This window comes from Lepidochelys kempii, chromosome 8 (assembly GCF_965140265.1).
Source record: "Lepidochelys kempii isolate rLepKem1 chromosome 8, rLepKem1.hap2, whole genome shotgun sequence".
NCBI lineage: Eukaryota > Metazoa > Chordata > Testudines > Cheloniidae > Lepidochelys > Lepidochelys kempii.
This window is the reverse complement of record NC_133263.1, coordinates 56256037-56278921: the sequence shown is the minus strand read 5'-3', so window position 1 is coordinate 56278921 and position 22885 is coordinate 56256037. Positions and strand designations below refer to the sequence as shown.

The window sequence follows — 22885 nt, the reverse complement described above, 5'->3', positions numbered from 1 at the left end:
TGTTTACATCCATCTGGATAGAACCGATTGCAGGATCCAGGCCTTGGACAGTAAACTCTTCAGAATTCGGACAATGCTTTATTTTTTTATTTGGGAATAAACTGCCATACACTTTTATAGTAATATAGAGAAAAACTTAATGTTTTAGTATAATTATTATTATTTTTCACTCTAGATACCTCTTTTCCCTTCAACACACTATTGTTGTAAGTGCCAGTTGTCCACCTGGCTACCATCCTCCACCTCAGAGGATCAGTAAGCAGGTATTTAGTTGGTGAATCGCTCTGATAACCCTCAAGCTCATAGATGTGAGATTTTCCTAATCCTAGCCCTAGTACTGACTTTCTGGTTTGCTTTCCAGGACATAAGGATTGAACTCCAATAAGAAAGGCCTCGTATACAGCAGAGAGGTGACATACAGTGTACACTTTACTGGTGTATCAACAGGAGAAGCTAAGATGCGAGAGGGGAGGAAGAGGGGCTAAATCACAACGTCTCCCTACTAATAATCCTCAACGTTTAGCTAGCAATCAACCAGGGGTGCTGCTGGAATAATTTTTACAGTGGGGGTGCTCAGAGTCTTTGAACCAAACTGTAAAACCTGTATATGATGGAAACCACTTTAGCATCGGTTCCAGCACCTATGCACGCTACACAATGGGGCATAGTCGTGGTGGCTCTAGGCCCAGTGGGCTTCTTTCTGCAATGCAGCAGGAAGGTTATTGCCATTACCTTTGGGACGTTTGCGAACGCTTATACTTGGCTCTGTAGTTCTAAAGCACGGTGTCCCGTTGCAGCACAACGGCGGCGGCGCAACAAGTATGGGCAGCAAATGCAGCCCAGCCGCCCGCAGCAGGAGGAAACCAGTTCTGGGCGGCGACAGTAGCAGCGCGCGGTAGCTTCCCTTCCCCTCAGCTCAATCACCTTCCGCTGCCCTACTTTGCAACACGAGGGAGGGGGAGATCTTAACGCTGAGCTGTCAGACGGGACTCGTTTCTCGGCGGAATGATTCCAAACCCTACTCGGCTTCCGGGGGCGGAGTGTCTCTGTGAACATCGGCGGCGCCGCGCGCGGACGGGGGCAGTCGCAGGCTCTGGAGCTGGCTGGTGGCGGCAGTTTGGCGCCTTCCCCGCCTGTGCGCGCGCTCACTCCGGTCTGAGTCGCCTCCCGTCCCGATCCCTCTCGCCGCCGCGGACACCCCCGCCGCCGCCTCCGTACTGGGCTGGGTCTGCGTCTCCGAACCGACTTCGTCCACAGCCTGGAAGCTCTCAATATGAACGGTGTCGTCTGCGCTGAAAGACACCAGGTACCTGGCTCCAGGGCTGGGGGCGAGGGAGGAGGCCCGGGGGGCAATGAGGCTGGGCTGGCGGATTCTTCCTCTCGGGCCGCGTAAGGCTGTGTGAGTCTGATGGCCGGGCCGCGCGCGGCGCCATGTTGGAGCACCGCGTGTCGTAGCGCGGGCTGCCCAGCTTCGCCCAGGCTGGCGCCCTTCTTCACCTGTAGCGTGGCGCGCGCGCGCGAATGGCGGATCCCGCCGCCTGGAGCAGGGGCCTGGCGCGCGAGCCTCGTCCGCCGTCCTCCCGCCTGGGGGAGTCCCGGGTCACTGCCGCTCTCGGGGAGACGGGCACATGGTTTTCGCGTGCTAGGGGGTCAGTTTCTGGGGGAGGAAAGAAGGATAGTGACTGTGAGGCTGGGCGATGCCTTCCTCACCATCCTCAGACCCATTCCCCCAGTTCTCCTTGACAAAGGAAACAATGCGGCTAAAGCCACACTAGCTGTGGGGGTTGCAGGGAACGTCGTGTCGCTCCCTCTCTGCAGTGTGGCAGAGGGACGTGGATAGTCTCCCTCCCCGATGTTTCTTTTGTTCCTGTCTCCACGTTGCGGGCTCCTGTTGCCAAGCCCAAGGGATTGAACGGCGGCTGTTCCGAAGGGAGTGGACGTTTTAGCCAATCCAGAGCTGGATGCATAATGCATGTTGAACAAGGAGACGGCTGCAGTTCTTTTGTCGGGTGGAGGTGGGGGCTAGTGATTTAGGTGCCGTGGGCTGTCTTCTGGTTTCGGATAAAAAGATTCACACACCTAAAATTCAGCCGTTTAAAATGTGATGCCTTGTTGCAACTCTTTCATCCCTGTGTCCCATTTCTGAAGGGCTTGCTGGAAGAAGTAGAAGCTGAGTACCATTAGTTCTCTAGAATCTTAGGTTTTGCATTTGAAAAAACAACTTAAGGTTGCAATGATATTAAAAATATGAACAGTGCTGTCTTCATGAAATCTTGTCTAAACTAGGCTTGTGTCTGAAATTTCCCAGAGTTCAGTTCTACTGGTGGTAGCATGGCTAGAGGGCTAATGTGAACCAGTGTGTCAGCTGGTGGGTAGTGACTTACTGGAGGGTGGCATGGCCAGAGAGGCTCATAAGACATTGAAGATCTTATTACAATGTAAAGCAAAGGAAAGCTTGCTCCCCTACTCCCTGCACATACTTTCCCTTCACGGTAAAGTAGTTTGTCAACCTCTGCAAACACACATACCCAAATTTATTATATAGGCTTGATACTTTGACTTGTTTGATGTAAAAATGAGGGAGGTGTTTAAATATTTTTTGACTTCCTATAAGGGGTTGCCAAGCTGGTGGAGAGGATGCATTGCTGTATCTTAATCTCCATGTCCTCCGTAGGTGCTCTGAGAAGTGGTAGATGATGCAGATAAAACAACAGTGGCTAGTCTGCATTCCTGCTTTCTGCAGTTGCTACCATCAGCAGAGTTGCCTCATTAGTAGGAATAGAATGAAATTTTAGAGAAAAGACAAGCATATTCACCTATTGTCTGCAAAGTTCCAGTGTCTCAATTGCCTCTCATAATTTTCCCAAAGTGCAGTAAAGTGAAAACTGACCAGTTTTGTCAGTTTCACTTAGCAGCAATACAAACTTAAAAGAAACAGGGCAATTGTAACTTGATGCTGTGTGGAAAAGCTGAGTGGTAGCAGAGGCAAACACTGGAGTTATTCACTCGGATGGAAGACCCTGAATATAGGCTGTGGAATGGTAGATATATGGAAACACACCATCACCTCAATAATTGCAGTAGCCAGGGGGCTTGTGGATGGGGGAGATAGTGTGGTGTGAGAAAACTGTTCTTTCCAGCAGCTACTAGTGGGGGTGGGCTTCAGATGTCAGACACCTGCTAGCTGGGAGCTACAAAAGATGAAGCCACCAGACACACAGTACTGTGTTGATTATATTAGCTGTCATAAGTTTACATTTTGAAGCACAATATGCATCCTCGATGGAAAATTATGGCATTGGTGAGCTGCTGCAAGCAAGACAAATTTGACTGCTTCTTTTCCCAATAGCTTGAGGGGGGTGTGTGACTTGGCTTTTTATCTGGCCAGTGTTCAGCTTCTTAGTGTTCTGGGAAATTTTACATGTGAAAAAAGGGAGTGAGTATGAATGAGGGAGTAGGTGTATGGTAAGTCAAGGGAGAGTGATTATTGGAATAGAGAGAGAGAAGTGTGAGAGAAGTAGGAGAGGCAGAAAATACAGAAGAGGTTTAGAGGACATGGTATCTAATGTGTACTCCTGAGGGCATTCTGTGCCAAAAACTAAAAATTCTGCACAGAGTATTTTAAAATTCTGCAAATTTTATTTGTCAAATAAATGTGGAGGCTCCAGCCTGGCATTGGAGAGCACAGGCCACTGGCTGCACAGAGGTGGGAGATCACTGTGCAGCTCCATCTCTTCTCCCTCCCAACCCAACCCCGGGGGACACAGACCCGTGGTGAGGCTGCACCCAACCCTGACACAGTGCAAGGACCAGGCCTGCCCCAGAAACACTCCAGGACCCTGCCTCTTCTTGCTAGGTGCACTGGGTATTGGTAGGCAGGCTCAGCAAGGCAGGATCCAAGTGTGGAGGGGCTTAGTGTGGGGAGATCCTGGAGTGAGTTGAAAGAGTTCTGTGTGGGGCAATCTGGGTGTGGGCGGGTCGGTGGGGGATTCAGCTGTGGGGAGGATCTGGATGCATAGGAGCTTGTTGAGGGATTCTGGGTGTAAAGGTAATGGGACTCTGCAGGGGGGTCCAGGTGAAGGTAGTTGGGGCTCAGCAGGGGGTGGGGTGGGGAGGATAGAGCTTGGCGGGGGGGTCCAGATGCTGGGGGAGTGGGGCTCAGTGGAGTGGGGATCCAGGTGCAGCTGGTGGGATCTTGGTAGGATGGGGATACGGTAGGTAGCTTGTTGGGGTGCTTCAGGTGCAGGGGGAGTGGGGCTCGTTGGGGGGGTTCTGGGTGTGCGGGGGTGAGGCTTGGCGGGAGGCTCTGGGTATGAAGGGGTCTGGGTGTGTGCATGGGAAGAGAAAATCCTGTCCTCCCCAGCTCAGCCGGGACTAGCAGCTGAGCCTGGCGCAGGGTAGGAGCCACCATCCAGGTCTTCCCCAGTCCCACACCTTCCGCACAGTGATTTACCTTTCTGCAGGCTGCCCTGGGCTCCCAAAACATACTGCTGGGGAGGGTCGTATGACCACTCTTGTAACTTTCCTTTGCCTCTCCTTTAGAAAGTCATTTTTCTGTGGGGAAGTAAAGAAATCGGTGCGGGACATAAGTTCTGCACATGTGTAGTGGCGCAAAATTCCCCCAGGAGTAAATGTGGAGGGTGGAAAGAGGAAAAAAGAAGCATGCTGAAAGCAAGTGCATCAAGAAGGCGGACATAATGACCTAATCTGGGAAAGAATTAAAACTTTCAGGAAAGAAAAGGTGACACAAAATTTAAAACATATTAAATAGAAATTTGAGATATATTTTCAGCTAACAAATATGTTATAGTAAATTCACTGACCCATTTTTCATTTGGTACTACAACTAAAGATTATGTGGTTATGTCACCACCTTGTTACATTTTGTTGAAGACATTGTAGTCCTTAATGACCATTCCAAGATCTCTCTCTTTAGTAAGTTGCGCTGCATACATAGGACTATACTCTCTGGTCTAGAGTGTGTTGATATATCTTAAATACATTTAGTCCCTTTTTTAAACTATCTTTACCTCAAATACAAATCCAGACATACAAAGGTGGCATTTATTGATCATTATAAAAAAATGTGAGAGAGTTCAGGATAACTCAGGAAGGAAACCTATTCATGAAGACTTCGGGTTTTATATTCTGGTTTCTAAATAATGAATGGACTACAAGTAGACATAAGTGTGACCTAAATATCTTGCAAAATAGAACATGAAAAGCAAGAAAGCCTGCTGCAACTAAAAAGGTTTATTGGGTTAATTAAGTTCCTTTTTATTTGATCATAAAATCAAATTTTTGCTACAGGATTTTATCAAATTTTAAAATTTAGAGTCTTAATCCTACAAACACAAGTATGTGGGCCTGGCACAAAAAAACAATGTTCTTTTGCTTTCCCCACAATATTAAGGGAATGTAGTGTTCAGGGAAAGAGCTGATTGACAGCAGTGAAGATTGGAAGAGTTTATTCCAGAAATAAAATAAAATTAAAAAAAACCCAACAGGCAAATGCAGTCCAGGTTTATTCATATTACCGTGTTGGTGTATCTCATTACTTTTCTACAGGACAAAATAAGTAATGTCTCTTCACCCATTCAGTCTATGGCACCTCTACAACTAATGTCATTTATGATGGTGGTTTATATGCAGTGAACTCCTTTTCAGTAGAAACTGCATTAAGACTCAAATTTGTTTCACATAAGTCACTAGTTACTATAGAATTTGGCAAGATTTGAACCACAGACCTAGAAGCATAACACTATATTTTATTACTGAAGATTACTTATCTATCTCGCAGGAGTGGGGGGGGGTGAGATTCTGTGGCCTGCCTTGTGCAGGAGGTCAGACTAGATGATCATAATGGTCCCTTCTGACCTTAATATCTATGAATCTATTAAGACATCTAGTTCTCCAAATTCCTTTCTATGCCCAACAAATATAATTATTTAAACTGTTTTAAGAACAGTATCAAAATAATTTCAGTATAATATTTTTAAAGCAGTCGAGTGTTTCTTTAAGTCTGATTTTAAATATTAAATTAAAATGAACATTTTGGTTGTGGAAATTCAAAAGTCTATCCTTCTAAATGATACAATGTATATGAGAAATGTTGACTTGCAAATTTAGACATTTACTCTTGTATTTGTATTTAAATTTCAGTTTCATTGTTAAAGGATTCTAAATAAAGAGTTGAGTTTTTTTTATTTAACTATATAGCTTAAAGGGACATTTTGTAGTTGATTATTCAGCATTTCTGTCACTGTCAGAAAGTGGAATGAAGTTCTGGAACAGTCTTCTAATAGGAATCTTGGCGCAAACAACTGAATTAGTTTTGAGAGAGAGCTGGACAAATTTGAGTGTAATTGTATGATGGGGTTGCTTGTGATGGTAACGGCTAGGGCTCAACAGCTGGGGCTCACTTCAGGTTTACATTTTATGTTTCTAAAAGCTCATGCTTCAAGGTTTAGCTAGCTGCCTGCAGGGGTCAGGAAGGTATTTCCCCTTCCCCAAGTGGAGGAGGAGGAGTTGTTGTTTTTAAATCTTCCTCTGAAGCATTGGGGATGGCCACAGCTGAAGATGGGACATTAGATAGGGAGGGCCAGGGCTCTGAGTTAGCACCAAGCATTCCTCCTCTGATGCTTGGCTGACTGGTTTTCTTGCATGATCAAAGGGTCACTGATCGCTATCATGGTGTAGGGAGGGAATTTTCCCCCAGATCAGAAAACAGTGACCTTGGGGGTGGGGAATTGGGGGTGTTTCTTCCTCTGCAGCATGTGTGTATGGTCACTTGCCAGCATTATCTTGTGGGTATATCTCACTTAATCATTTCCCTTCCATTGTGGGCACTTTGGACGTTGGTGAACCTGGGTCCATCCTGTTCTCTTCCTGTGGCACATAATTGTATGCAGTGTAGTTGTAGCTGTGTCAGTCCCAGGATATTAGAGACACGAAGCTCGAAACATGTATCTCTCCAACAGAAGTTGGTCCAATAGAAGATATTACCTCATTCATCTTGTGGCACATAATTGTTACTCTCCTGTGGGCTGTAATGCTGTGGTCTAATTTTGGTTGTTGGAATTAGTGTGTGGGTGCTCCGTGTGGTGGCCAGGAGGTCAGACGAAATGCTCTAGTGGTCCCTTTTGACCTTAAACTTTATGACCATTACTTTTTGCCAGCTGAGAATGTATTGAGTTCGCCATTAAAAAATGTGAGAGAGTACTTGGAACAAAATTTGTGAGGATAGATTATATAGAGAGAAGTTAACTGTACAGTTAAACATTCTAGCCCTGGATTTGAAAGGGATATTAATTGCTTAATCTGAAACATAAAATACTGAAATTATTTTGTTTTATATTTAATTATTAACTTTTGTTTGGTTGTTGCAGATTATGATGCATGATTATCACAGAAGAAATTCATGTCTATAGCTCTTAAGGACTTGATTACATCATTTGCAAGCCTGCTAGTTTTGGAATAGTCATTGCAGCTCACAGGACACAACCCGTCTGCCTGCACTTCAGCAAATTGTCTTCATATAAGAAGATATTAAAGTGACGTGCTCTGATTTAACACGCCATTACTATTGGATTATTTAAGGTTTCCCAGTTATAAATTTACAGCATTATATTTAGCAGGTGAGTTAATGCTGTTAATTAAATGTGTATAAGATAAAACATATATTTGTAGTTAGCAAATTTTTGTTCTGTTACTGTAATAGGCAGACATAACATAGTATTTGACTATAAATGAAAGTGCATGCAAAGGAAGAAGCTTGTAATTAAGTGAAACTTATCATTAGTATGTTTATTTGTGGTAATTTACTCTAGTAAACGACTGAAGTAATTGGATTTACATCTGTGATTTACAGAGTTTTTTTTAATAAGGTTTATCTTCCTTAGTACTAATCTTTACTCTAGTTTCCAGTCTGACCTTAAAATATTTAAAAAAATTAAATCTTATGCTAATTACATGCCTTTAATTGCAAACTAAAAATGCAAATTGTTCTGTAATAATAAATTAGAAATAGCATACTTCATGTTCTTTTCTGAAAAGTTGTTTGGCTAACTTTATAGTATGGGATTTTCAAACGCATGTCTAACATCTTCATTAGGCACTTCTGAAGTTACATCCTCATTTTCCTTGTCAATCCTACAGGCTTCTTTAAATCTGAAGTCTAGTCAAACTCATCAAATAAGTTGTCACTTCAAGTACTATTCTGCCTCTGAGTTTCCCTGTCCTTTTTTGAAATTCTTGCAATCACACTTTTCTGTTTCACCTATATAACTATGTGAATGACCCACACAAACAGAAGTGACTGATTTGACTGAGTCCAGGGAAACTGACAACTCATAAATTGCTGTCAAATGCACAAAGTAAACTTTGAAAAAATAATTTCTCCTGTTATAATAATTTTAGGGTTTCGCTACATGATGCTACAGTGCAAACTACAAGAGTATGAACTGTAGAGCATTATTAACTGCCTGTGTAGACCCTGCTGCCTCAAACTAAAAGTTACCTGACTAGATTAATGTGCACTAGGTGCCTTTTCATTTATATCAGAAGAGTCCACACAGGGCAGTTAGACAGCTCTACAAATTAAATCACTCTCCTCTAGTTTGCACTGTGGTGCTATGTAGATCAGACCATAGGCATTATTTATAAATAGGTAAAACTGCAGGTAGAAAAGACTTCTAACTTGATAGTGATCCTTTAAATATATGTTTGCTAATTGTTCAGGATGTTTCATTCTAATGTTATTACATAAAGCTAAACTTTTTAAAGATTTTTTTTGTACAGTTGAAAACTGTATATAAAGTAGGCCTTAAGAGTAGTTTAAACAGAAGGTTGAAGTCCTGGCACTTTTCAACTATGAATTTGCTTTCTTTGACCTCTGAAATGGTTATATTGTGCAGACCTAATGAACCATGCATGGCATGGAGTCCAGAGAACCAGGGGAAATTAGTTCAGAGGAACATACAGCACGAATCTTAGAATCATAGAAATTAGAGATGGAAAAGAGCTGTTATCCTCCCCCTGCCAGTGCATTTTGTCCAGTCTAGTTTTAAATGGGTCACTGCTCTTTATTTTATTGACATCAAACAAAGCGTCTATATATTTTGAAAGAAGGAGCTGGTAATAAGGAAATAATTTATACACTTTGGTGCTGTGTATGTAAACTTTACAAATTGAAAGAAGCTTACTTTTTTTTTTTTTTTTGGACAGCCAAATCAACAGCAAAATGATTCCTAATGGGTATTTGATGTTTGAAGATGAAAACTTCATAGAGTCATCTGTTGCCAAATTAAATGCCTTGCGTAAAAGTGGTCAGTTCTGTGATGTTCGGCTTCAGGTAGGTTACAAAGTGTCATCTGGGTGCAACATTTAAACAGTGCTCTTTGTTGTCTGTATACATTGATTCTGTGACTCTTAAGACTTTAGAATCTGATTTTCCATGGGATATAAATTCAGAGAAATATAGTTAAAAACCATATATTGATAGTTGAAAATGTAGCCGTTTAATTCATCTGGTGCAAATTGAAAAAAAAGTATATTGATAAAATAATTTTTCTAATATATAGTTATGAACAAGACTGCATAATACTTTGCATTTTTGTAATGTACATTCTTAATTTTTTACTGTCCTCTCATGTATGTTTTTAAAATAAAGGTATGTGGACATGAGATGTTGGCACATAGAGCAGTCCTAGCTTGCTGCAGTCCCTACCTGTTTGAAATCTTCAACAGTGATAGTGATTCTCATGGAGTTTCTCATGTTAAATTTGATGATCTCAATCCACAAGCCGTTGAAGTCTTATTAAATTATGCCTACACCGCTCAGTGAGTATTACTTTGCTAATAAGTAATAAGAGATAAATATTAATATTATTTATTTTAGAATAACACCTAAATTTCTTTAATAGGTTGAAAGCTGATAAAGAGCTAGTAAAAGATGTATACTCTGCAGCAAAGAAGCTGAAGATGGAGAGAGTCAAGCAGGTATAATTTGCAGCTACTACAGCAGTCCCATTATTAACCTTTGAGTGGCAGAGAAAACACTATATTTAAAGTGAACTGGACACTCAAGTGAGATTATACTGTGGAAAAGTGATTAAAATGACTACTTGTCGCTCAGGCAGTCTGTTCTTTGTGTACTCAAAATCATATGTACTGATTTTTAGTGACAGAAAGGTGCTTACGACTTCCACACCTGTTAACGCTGTCGAACCAAGATAACAGGAACGGATTCTGTACTGGTGTTTTATCACTAGAACTGTTGACTTAATTCCAGTCAGTTACATCCGTGCAAGCCCACTGAAGGCACTGAGCTCGCAGAGAAGGCATAGTTTGGCCTGAAAAACTGTAACTCATATATGAATATGAATAATCCCCATTGACTCTCAAATTCCTGGTTGTTGGCAGTCTGTTTGTAAACAACACATTCGATAGGGGAGACAGGCTACAAATTCATTTAAGAATAAACAATATGAACCTTGATAGGTGCTTAGATAATATAATGTGGAGGCCATAAGTACTCAGGTAGATTTTATTTAACAAAACCACTAGAGATTGAAATGTTGCCTTTCTGAAAGAGTTGACCAGAAAATCTGTATCATAACTCTACTGTGCTCCCTTTCTATGGTATCTTTCATATTAAGTGTTTGCCATATGTTGAAAAAGAAATGTATGTATAAAAGTGTAATATGCTACTAGTAAATTTGGGATATTACTCAATTTTTTTTTAAAGGTTTGTGGTGATTACTTGCTCTCTAAGATGGACGTTCAGAGCTGCATCTCTTACCGGAACTTTGCAAGTTGTATGGGAGACTCACGTTTGTTGAACAAGATTGATGGTTACATTCAGGAACATTTGTTGCAGATTTCAGAACAGGAGGAATTTCTCAAGCTTCCACGGTTAAAGGTTAGTAGCAATTTAAAGCTGTTTCTTTAATCTTGTAACGAAATAAACCTAGGTAGTTAAGGTAGGAGGGATAGAACATAAGAACGGCCATACTGGGTCAGACCAAAGGTCCATCTAGCCCAGTATCCTGTCTTTTGATAGTGGCCAATGCCAGATGCCCCAGATGGAATGAACAGAACAGGTGATCATCAAGTGATCCATTCACTGTTCCCACTTCTGGGAAACAGGCTAGGGACACTGCCACTGCACATACTGGCTAATAGCCATAGTAAGGTAAACAGTAAAAATCGCTGGTTCCTTTTTCAATGGTGGAAACATTTCACACATGCTTCAGAGTAACAGCCGTGTGAAACACATCGGATGAAGTGAGCTGTAGCTCACGAAAGCTCATGCTCAAATAAATTAGTTAGTCTCTAAGGTGCCACAAGTACTCCTTTTCTTTTCACACATGCTGAGTTTGCAGAGTAGTTTTCAAATTGTTTAACACCGTATGCTAGCATTTTATATAACATTTTTCTGTTAGAAGTCTTCATTAGATTACGTTCATTGGTGCCATGACACTTGGTTGTGCATGATACATGCGGTCTTCTATTCTGAGAAGACTTTAGATATTAAGTCAAAATTAAAGGATGCAAAATTATCATTTCTGTTGCCAGGGTGTAGGAAAACAGCCAGGGGCTGACCATTGGTGGAATGGTAAAGAGTAGTATATGCATTCATTTTCAGTATGCAGAGCTAGAAAATTCTGTCGTGTTTTAATTTCTTTAGGAATAATTAACTTCAGTAAAATACTGACATGCTGTAAACTTATAACTTGTATGCAGTAGTGTAAGATGGACACTAACTATTCTTATTTTTAACTCAAGCTTGAAGTAATGCTTGAAGACAATGTTGGCTTGCCTAGCAATGGCAAATTATACACAAAGGTAATCAACTGGGTGCAGCGCAGCATCTGGGAAAATGGAGACAGTCTGGAAGATCTAATGGAAGAGGTTAGTCTTTAAGTAAATGGGATTAAATAGTTTTAAAAAAATTAAACTTCTGTGACATGAAAGATGATCCCTTTTTTCTTTTATTTTTTTAACCATGACCCTAAAGAATTTAAATTTTACTATAGGTACCCATAAGCTGAGAAACGGGGGGGGTGTCCAGGTGAGCTGAATGAACTGTTCAGTCTGGTCTTCTGCTTTCCTTTTTTGTTTTTGTTTTCTCACTGTGTGCTGTTTAACAACTTCAAAGTGCATTTAACTTTGCTTTGGAAATGGGGAGGTGGTACTGAAACTTGCTGTAGATTCTTAAATGTTTTCTTCCACAGGTTTTTTTGCTTGTTAGTGAGAAGTAGGTAAAAGCTTCTAATGGTTGTTCCTCCCCATTGATTTATCTCCCCATAGGTTTATTAACAAAACTAGGATACCAAGGCTGAAGAACCAAGAAGAAACCTCAAGTGTATTGACACGTAATGAAGCAGCAGTCCTGCCCCAGTTCTCCTAAGAAAATCCGCTGTGGGCAGAGAACGATGATGATGATTTAATGGTGTTTACTTACTCCTTTACAGGATATCTTATTTTTAATGTTTTGTGTGTTGTTTAATGGCTTTACTCATGAATACCGCTAGAACAGTTACACTGTGGGCAATTTTTTTAATATCTGCATTTTTTGAATTCTAAATTTTTAACTTGCTTGGAAAAATGAAGTTTCACAAAACCTGTTGCTCATCATAAAATCTTTCCAGTTTGTTATTCCAGGCAAGGTAGATAATCAGAATACTTTTGTATAGGCAAAAGTACATGTTTATACTGTCAAATATATTCTCACATGTATGTTTCCCCTTTCAATAGTTATTTTTTAAAATGCTCTGATTTTCCCATTTGCAACTCAGGTGTCCTTGATTAATGTATTGCATTTGGTAACAAATCATGGGCAACATTTTCTCCAGAACTTACATTTTTGATCCCCTCTTCCAATTCCTTACTTTCCTTTTTAGAATCCAATCTTTGGCTTCACATGCCCCCTCCCCCTCCCCTTTTTTTGTGGGGGCCACAGAAAGCATTGTGTTTGCAATTCAGAAAACTTGTTTGCAGGGAATAACGAGTGCTTGCATGAGATTGTGGATTTGTATAATTTATTCTGAAAGATAATGTACATTGTACTTGTGATATATATTAGTTACTGTACTGGTAAATAATAGAAGTCCTTGAAAAATGAAGATTTCTTTCAAGCTGATAAATCAAGGATCGTTCAGCCGATATTTGAAGACTTTCACCATGACGTCTGCTTCCTTTTAATTTTGCCATTCTACTAGATTAAGATGAGACGACATGACAAGCTGTGCTGCAGAGGACCTTCTGGAGTTTGTGTAAATCTGCCTGTTGTTAAGTAGCTATGGAGACAGCAGCCACATGGGTATTCTGTTCCTGTTTTGCAGGTTCAAACGTTGTACTACTCAGCTGATCACAAGCTGCTTGATGGAAATCTACTAGATGGACAGGCTGAGGTGTATGGCAGTGATGATGACCACATTCAGTTTGTGCAGGTACAAAGTGCACATGGTCTGAGGTTTCATCAGGTACAAATTTGGTTAGAGCAATTTATAGCACACCTAAAATCTTGTGTACTATAGTAAAGGGAAGAAGCAGTATCTCGATGATTAATGCAGATAGGAAAACATTTTGCAGAAACAGCTTCTGTGTTGGTATTGGCGGTTCACTTGCTTCATCTTGTTGTTAACCGTACTAATTTCAGTGCTAAATGTGTGTTTTTAAAAACAAAACCCAGATTATCAAAGAACTGAAAAGATACAGAAGAGGGAGGCAAGTACAAGAGATGCTATAATAGAAATATTAGAAAAATCAAATTTAATATTAATAGCTTGAGAAGGGTGTGGGAGTGTCTAATTTACACAGTTCATATGGATTAGAAGATGTGGATGCCATGACTGAAAAAGTTAATTGGATAAAAACAAGAGGGTGCAGACTGAATGCAAGAGGAGCCAGGCATTAAAGGAATTCTAGAGAAATTTCTCTGCGCAAAATCTAACTATGTGTAAGCATGGACTTGCAAAGGAGGCAGTAAATTCTTTTGATTGTAGAGCCAGAAGAGTGATGTAATAGCTATTCAACTTTCATCTGTGTTTAAATTCAGGCATAAGTCACAAGTTAAATTGAATTTGGTGATTTAATCTTAGTTCTTATTTGTTCACATCCTTGAAAAAATAGACAACTTTGCACAATTATTAGTTTGAGCAAGAAGCAGAAGTATGGAATAGTTAGAGAGGTTGAAAGCCAGAGCAGAGGTATATTGGAAGAGTTGCGCAGGAAAGCATGTTCATTTGTCTTCAGCTATTGTGGTTAGTCCTTGATTTTATAAATGCCAAGTTCATGAATCTTCCCACTTCTATCTTCTCACCCGCCAAACTTTTTAACTAGTTCAAGAAAGGAACTTAAAAAGAAATGGATGGGCTGATAGACCCAAATAAGAGTTACTGTGTCCAAATTTGAACTGCCTCTAGTTCTCATATATTGAGTTTAAATGCAATTTTACTTTGATTTCTGAAGTCATAGGAATGAGAATTGCAGACAGAAGCAATCTGGTTTTGGTAAAGTTTTTTTTTAGTAAACTTTAAAAATACATTTATGGTTGCATAGAGCATGGATTTTAAAAATGAAAATCTGTAAAGAGAAGAGTTGAGTAAATAAACCCCGTTTACCTCAGTGGTATTTAATGATTCTATTGGATTAATTTTGTTCCGACTCAGTAGATCAAATATCTATTGGCAGTTCTCATACTTGGAAGCCAAGGACCAAAGTAAACTTAACTCTGATTTTTTTTTTTTCATATTTGCAGAAACTAGGGCAAATATGTTTAAATTGTGTACAGCAATAATTTTTAGATACACTATCATGGAGGATTTAATTCAATCTTTAAATATCCTTTTTTCAAATAATTTAAGGGACATCCATGTATGTATACAAAAAGCTGTAAAAAATGCCTTGGTGGGATTTAATACTTGAAACTGAAATAGTTTCACCATAATGGGGAGGTGGGAAAGAAGACCAGACCCGTTTTAGTTGAGATACAAAAACAAATACATTGTTTGGTCTCCTCAGAAACATATAACTTGTTGGGTAGTTGGTCTGTTATAACGTAAAGTAAAAGAATGTTGGCAGATGACAGAGCCTTGCCATGTGATATATATATGGTTCAGTGCAGAGTATGGGAAATTCTTGGTGGAAAAGCTTATGGATAATCTTAGATTGGGAGCTAGTATTTTACAAATCTGGCTACCTTTTCTTAATATGAAAAACCATACAGTTCAAGGGTCTGCACAGGTGTAAATTTCACCTGTGGGGTTTTAGAACATTGTTACACTGAATTAATAGAATTGATAAATGTTGGACTTTTGCTCTTTACCTGGCTTCTACTTCAAACATTGTCAGTGATGTGATCTGAAATAAGTTTTTTTCCTCCATATCTGTTAAGTCTGAAAAATAAATAGCTTATAAAGTGAAATACTGAATAAACTATACTCGGGATGAGACTCAAGAAAATAACCCTTCCTTGCAAAGTATTAGCATAAGAAAAGTAAGATCAGAGAAATCACTAAACAGGATCATAAAGACAACTGGAAGCCAAATCACAAACACTTAATTTTAGATGAAAACACAAGAATAGCCATATTGGGTCAGACCAGTGGTCCACCTGGTCCAGTATCCTGTCTTCCAACAGTGGCCAATGCCAGATGCTTCAGAAGGAATGAACAGAACAAGCCAGTTATTGAGTGATCCATCCCTGTCGTCCAGTCCCAGCATCTAGCAGCCGGTGCCTTAAGGCCATCCAGAGCATAGGCCTGTGTCCCTGACCATCTTGGCTAATAACCATTGATGAACCTGTCCTCCATTATCTTATCTAATTCTTTTTTGAACCCCATTATAGTTTTGGTCATCGCAACATCCCCAGGCAATGGGTTCCACAGGTTGACTGTGCTGTGTGAAAGGGCCTCTAATCTGAGGAATAGGAATCTATTAAAAACCAATCAGAAATGGGCATTGTAGGCTTAGCCCAAATTCTGAGAGTGTTTGAAAATGCATACTTCCATTTTATTAAGCCTGGCAAAGAATGTGGGTTTGTTTGGGGGTTTTTTGTTTTTTAATCTGGAAGATACAGGAAGTGTGAGAACGCTTTGTCTAGTGAAAGTGCATGCTTGACTTCTAAAAAGGAGTTCAGAGGCATATGATTTATAAGGCTGAGTCTGTGATAGAGGCTCAGGTAGTGGTATGAGATGAAATAAATACTAAGGTGGGAGTAAATCAACTTAGGTGTTTTAATTATGTAAGCAATTCTATTTAAAATTTAGGTGTGCTATAAATGATGCTTTGCAGAGGTGGAAACGATCAAGCATTTTCCTCAGTTGTGTGGATTAGTTTAGAGAAGTAAAGGTAGATCAAGGTGTGGTCTCTGGCTAGGGTTCTGTAGCTGCCTTTTGATTTTGCAGAAAAAGCAACCACGTGAGAACGATCACAAGCAGATAAGTAGCAGTTCCTCTGGAAGCTTTTCTTCTCCAAATGCTACTGTACAGAGTCCTAAACATGAATGGAAAATTGTTGCCTCCGAAAAGACTTCAAGTAAGTGTCTACATTTTTTTTGTTTAGGGTTTTCCCTGTTGCACATAATCATAGCATCTGAGCACCTTCCATACATTAATGAATTTCCTTCAATACCCCTATGGGATAGGGAAGTATTGTCCCCATTTTACAGGTAGAGAAGCAGATAAAGTGAATTGCCCACAGTCACTCAGGTCTGTAGCACAGCTGAGATCAAAGCCCAGATATTTTGAGGCCAAGGATGGAACATTTTGGTGAATTGTGAGGAAGGTGGACAAGTGCATTATTTACGAGTGAACCATGAACAGAAGTTATTTTGTGCTTGGGGGGGGGGGGGAGGGGGAGAGACTTCCGCCTAAAATGTTTTCAGATTGATTTATGGGTTTTTTTAGGTAGAATCTTAATTGAGTTGTCTGATACAGTGCGTCTGTATAACTGGAGTGAATTTGGAGTCTGTAAATCTCAACTGTATTAATATTTTAGAATCTCCAGACTTGTTAGGGTTAAGTATAGGCTTATATTTGGAAGCCACTAGTTATTTTAAATATATAGAAAAGTTTTTAAAAATTGTTTTTCAGGTAATACCTACCTGTGTCTTGCTGTTTTGGATGGTGTGTTCTGTGTGATTTTTCTTCATGGGCGTAACAGCCCTCAGAGCTCTCCAACTAGTACTCCACGACTGCTGAAGAGCATGAGTTTTGAGATTCAACCAGATGACCTTATAGAAAAGCCCCTGTCTCCAATGCAGTATGCTCGATCTGGGTTGGGAACAGCGGAACTTAATGGCAAGCTAATAGCTGCAGGTAAAAATACCATTAAAATAATTAAAGCCCAAACTTGTATGGATTGAACCATGTCTAATATACAGTACCTTCCATAACACAGTGATCTGAACAAGGTTCATAGATTCTATGCTAACTTTAATGAAGCTAGTAAACAATGTTTAAGACTTACTTTGATTCCCAATAAACTCCTTGCATGTGATTTCTTGTGGCTTACTGTTAGGTGGTTATAACAGAGAGGAATGTCTGCGCACGGTAGAGTGCTATGATCCACGAAAGGACCGTTGGACTTTTATCGCACCTATGAGAACACCAAGAGCCCGATTCCAGATGGCAGTTCTAATGGTATGTGCAGATTAAAAAAAAAGCATTTTCTTGTGATGTATAAATGCCCATGTAGATTATTTGGATTTTGTGAGAGAAAGTAAGGATGGGATAAACAGATTTAGATCTAAAATGTCCACAAATCCACTCAAAGGTATTCAGAATTTCTAGGATAGTGTTTCAAAAAGAAATATTGCAGCTATGCAGAGGATATTATGATTTCATGCCCCATCTGCCAAGTGGGACAGTTAGTGTTTCAGTATTCAAAAGCAGCCAATTCTATAGGTTTGGCCAGGAGGGATTTTATTTGCTTGTATGGGAATTAGTGAAGAAAACACTTTCTCGGTTTAACTAATAATTAAATAGAGGGGTTTAAACTGTGTCCATTAGAACATGCTGTGCTGAGGAGAGCTGACCCTAGAGACTTCTGGAAATAGTTCTGTCAAGCATTCACATTTTTCTTCATTTGCAGTGTCCTCCTTGGTAGCTCCAGCCTTTGAGGAGGTTGTTCAGCAATGATAAAGATATTGTTCAATTACAGATGCAGAGATCCCTGACAATGCAGAAAGACCGTTTTTCTTAAAATGTAACTTAAGTTTCAGTAATAAATGCTGATACACTAGTCTTGTTTGGTATCTGGTTACATCTCTGGGGTTGTATCTTGAAAAGCTGGATTTGTCAATCCTTAAAAGAAACATACAGGTTCGTGGTAAACTACGTCATATTTAACTGATAACTTAATTGTTCTTGTACATCGGGACTTCCCCTTGCAATTTCTGTTGCTAGCAGTTGAGTAATTGTAATTAATACCAATTAATTGCTATGGAACAGAATTAATTTCAATTCACATGTGAAATAGTGGTTGTTTTTTCTTCCAATTAGGGACAGCTGTATGTTGTAGGGGGATCAAATGGCCACTCTGATGACTTGAGTTGTGGGGAAATGTATGATCCAGAAATAGATGACTGGACTCCTGTTCCAGAACTGAGAACCAGTCGTTGCAATGCAGGTAATGGCTGTTTTGTTGACTGTGGCTGTTTAGTTCCTTACTAATTTATTAGATGATAATCACTTTTATTTATATACAAACAGGAGTATGTGCTTTGAATGGTAAGCTGTACGTTGTTGGTGGCTCAGATCCTTATGGGCGGAAGGGACTGAAAAATTGTGATGTGTTTGATCCTATAACAAAATCTTGGACAAGCTGTGCTCCACTTAACATTCGTAAGTTTGTTGCGCTATTTTTAAAGGAGAATTTTAATGTTGCTGCCTATGTGCATATTTTATTTCTAATAAAAAAGGTAGCTGCCATGCACTAGCAAGTCTGTGTTGCTAAAGTCTTAGGAGTGATGGGTTTGTGGTTTTTTGGGGTCTGGATATAACTGATGGCTTCTGATTTGTAGGTAGACATCAGTCTGCAGTATGTGAGCTAAATGGATATTTATATATAATTGGAGGAGCAGAGTCCTGGAATTGTCTGAACAGTGTAGAGCGTTACAATTCAGAGAATGACACCTGGACTCTGATTGCACCTATGAATGTGGCTAGGCGTGGAGCTGGAGTGGCTGTTCATGATGGTAAGTTTTGAATCTTTCAGCCAGTTAAGCAAAGGATTGGCGGGCGGGGGGGACACGACGACATTCCACATGCTTCCTGGGCTTGATTTTTATAAAGGACTTCAGACAATGGAAGTTGTATCTAGTGAAATCATCAGCATCCGTTATCTAGATAAACAACATTCGAACACTAATGGGAAACTGTTATGGAAGTAATTCTGAAATAAGTACAGAAAACCGGTGTTGGTAACCAAGAGAGCACAAGTAGTTTGGTGGTATTGGGAGTACACAAAACCCCTTTTCCTAGATTTCAACCTCCCTTCATGTTGACTTAATTTAATAATTTATTTTTCACAAATGTACACAAGTAGAGGCTCATGAAGTAGAGGCTTATGGAACATAAGAGGTTAAACTTTTATCATTCCCTTTTAAATAGGAAAACTCTTTGTTGGTGGAGGCTTTGATGGTTCTCGTGCTGTCAGTTGTGTGGAGATGTATGACCCTGCTAAAAATGAATGGAAGATGATGGGAAACATGACTACTCCAAGAAGCAATGCTGGTATTGCAGCTGTGGCAAACACCATTTATGCAGTTGGAGGATTTGATGGCAATGAATTCCTGAATACAGTTGAAATCTACAACCCAGAGTCAAATGAATGGAGCCCATATACAAAAACTTACAAATTTTAACCACTTTAAGTGCCCCTGGCAAACTAACAGGCTTAGTGATGTAATTGTGTTTTAGTAGAGGTACATGTCAGTAGGGGAGGGGAGGGGAGGGGAGGGTATAGAAGTTGCCAACAGCAACACAAAGCTTTTGCATATTGCATACTATTAATGTGCTGTATATACTTTTTTTGGAAAGATGAAGGGTGTTGTGTATTTTTGGATTTTGTTACTTAAATTTTGGAAACTGATAATATTGCAAGAGAAACTAAGAACTGATTGGGCATATCATTTCAAGAGCTTCCCCCACCCAGTGTTTGTTTTGCCAATTTGCACATTTTTTCCCTTAGAATGTGTGTTTGGGGCAGGAAGAATAGGGTTTTTGGTTATAGACAGTTGGTTTTTCAGGCTCCCCCACACCCCAGTAACTGGAACAGTCTGTAACAAGCAGCCTTATTTAACATATACAATGCTTTTTTTATTAAAGTTGACATGCCTGCCACTACTTAACCTTTTATGATTGTCTTTTTATAACTTTTTATATACTCAGCAGAATATTACCTGTTGAAGTGAAAGTGGCAGATAGTTATTGAGGCAGAGAGACAATCTTGGCGTTCATAGAGATGGAGTGGGATATTTAATTTACCACTGTACATGAGCATCTAAGCTTTTGCCTCTGCTACAGTATTGTACTTTAGTATGCAACACTGATCATTAAATTTGAATGGTGTTTCTGAACATAACTGAATTTTTATTTAAAAATCATTTTAGCTCCCAATATTTTGACACCTGTTGAAGGTGCTTTCTGTACAGCAGTTTTATTACAAGGGTTGAGCTAATATTTATAAAGCCTGAAGTGTTCATGGTTTTAGAATATTACTAGTGGGTGATAAACACTTCTTAAAATGGTATTTATTTTTCTAGTAGTGCAAGCTGACAAATGTGCTATAATATGAATAGTACTTAATTTGTTTCATAAGCACTCAGTATTATGGTTTGATTCATTTTCTCTATTCATATGTAAAAGTGTTGGTTGGGATGACTTGGTGTCTGTCTAATGTGTAGTGCTGCACATCTAACTTTCTTGGTGCCAAACTTAGCACTTAATGCTTGCTGCTGATGGAAACACATTAAAAGGTACCTTTCAGGAAATCCTTGCACCACAGAATTACTATCAATGTTGTAGTTGTGGCTTTGTTCACAGGTCACTAACAAGCTCTTTATTTAAAAGATAAATCATCATGCAACACAAATGGAAGTGAACCTACCCACTAAAAGCAAAAGTTTAGGATTTGCTAGAGCAGTGATATTCAGGCCTCAGCAGCCAAATTAGCCGTCAGCAGTACCCAGAAGTGCCACAGTAGTGAGTTCATTGTTTCATTTATATATTTTTCTCACAGCAAAATGACTGACCAGGTTTTCTACAATTGGTTAATACTGAACTTAATGTGGCTCATTCAGCATTATTCTAAAGCATAGCACTTCCAAATTTAAGTAAAATGTAGTCAGAAAAACTTCAGTTAAAGTTCTGATCCATACAACTAAATTAGCCTAGGCTTAGGTCTAATGTTCCACAGTGAGCACCCCCCAGCTTTTGTCAATCTTACTCCTTTCCAAGTCTGTACAGCAATGATACTCCACACACTAGAACTAACTATGGTGGGATATTTGAGAGGCGGACCCAAATGTCATAATGCCCATGAACTGAACATTGCTTAGGTATTGTTGGCTAATGACAGACCTTCATCCATATTAAATCAGTTTTAGTAACTGGTCAGAAAATTACTGAGAGCTCTCTAACTTTTAGCAGGCCTGGGGAAAAAAAGTATGTATATGTAAAATACATGCTGTGATGCATTCCTGACACACTACTGCTGCTTTGAAGAATGAAATGGTCAGTGTTTGAGGACAACATCATTGACAGTATGTCATGAACAATCCTGAATTTTTTACCCCAAGCATATTGGGTACACATTACAACAATCAGAATAGGGCAGCAAGGTATTTTTAAAAACAATTATTTTTCTGCAACTCAGAGCCTGTACTGTAACAGCTTCTGAGACATTTGTGAATTCAGTGCATAGAATAGTATAAGAATATGAACAAAAGAAACCTTTCCCCCCTAAGGTGGTAGAATTTGCTTGCCAGATTTTATCAAGACCCAAATAAAATCTCATCCTGCTCTTTTCTATAAGTGATTGGACCCATTTGCATCTACATAAAGTGAAGATTGTGCTATTTTGAACAGCCCTATTTATTAAGGAGTTATACTTCCAATAAAGCTGTTAAAAAAATCAGTGAAACAGTTTTACAGATATCTCTGGTCTCTGTACAAGCAAATAGGTAGTGTTAAAGGGCAGAAGTATTGTAACTAGCTGTAGAGAAACTGAATAGCTGTGAACTGTTTCAGGAAACAGTCTGGTTATAATTACATTCCAACAGCAATGTGTGCAACTTGAACAGCAGCAAGGGAAATCATTTGAAGGTGCCCAGCAGTAGAAAAGTTCCCTTATAGATAAAGGTAGGTTGAAAAGGTGTGTGTGTGTGTAAGCAGTTTACTTGTTAGTACCTGTTTAACTCGTACACCTAATAAGAAACACTAAGATCTTACCTACACCTTCTTTGCTTAAGGACAGGAAATTCTCAGCCCTTTGCTGTATGTACTGGTCTGAGTGTTACTAAGTTGATCACTGAACTATCTTTCTAAAGTGGTGAAATCTTTTTTCCTCCATTTTGCCTGTCATGTTTTAGGCAGACCAAAAAAATTTTTCCCTCAGGCTTGTACTTAAAGGTGTTTGAGCACAATAGCTTTTGTAGATTTGGTCTTGAACCTCTGTTTCACACCACACCGTTTTCTTGCTTTGTTTGTGATAGAAGGGAGGTGTTTATAGGGCGGTCTTCTATACTATACAAAAACACGCTTTATTTTTTGCACTTTTAAATTAGTGGTCTAAATAGTTGATGCATGCTAAGTGTTCTTCTCTGGAAGATGAGATTTAACACGAATGCCAACAATTAATGCTGCTGGTGGACTCC

The 22885-nt window shown here is 39.7% G+C and overlaps 1 protein-coding gene across 1 annotated transcript; it reads left to right on the top strand.

The window, feature by feature from the left end:
- Nucleotides 1–1023: 1023 nt before the first annotated feature.
- Nucleotides 1024–21023, top strand: IVNS1ABP (influenza virus NS1A binding protein). Its single transcript, XM_073356686.1, has 15 exons — nt 1024–1306; nt 7389–7637; nt 9226–9352; nt 9671–9840; nt 9924–9999; nt 10748–10921; nt 11788–11913; nt 13347–13454; nt 16413–16542; nt 17100–17324; nt 17527–17648; nt 18510–18636; nt 18720–18851; nt 19031–19204; nt 19620–21023. Exons 3-15 carry the CDS (start codon nt 9242–9244, stop codon nt 19871–19873), a joined length of 1929 nt encoding a protein of 642 aa, XP_073212787.1. The 5' UTR covers nt 1024–1306; nt 7389–7637; nt 9226–9241; the 3' UTR covers nt 19874–21023.
- The last annotated feature ends 1862 nt before the right edge of the window (nt 21024–22885 follow it).

Bases quoted from the DNA above. Each gene is read 5' to 3' on its own strand.
- IVNS1ABP (XM_073356686.1), top strand. From the start codon at position 9,242: ATGATTCCTAATGGGTATTTGATGTTTGAAGATGAAAACTTCATAGAG. The intron at 13,455-16,412 runs GTACAAAGTGCA...TTGATTTTGCAG, and splicing joins ACCACATTCAGTTTGTGCAG to AAAAAGCAACCACGTGAGAA. The intron at 19,205-19,619 runs GTAAGTTTTGAA...CCTTTTAAATAG, and splicing joins TGGAGTGGCTGTTCATGATG to GAAAACTCTTTGTTGGTGGA.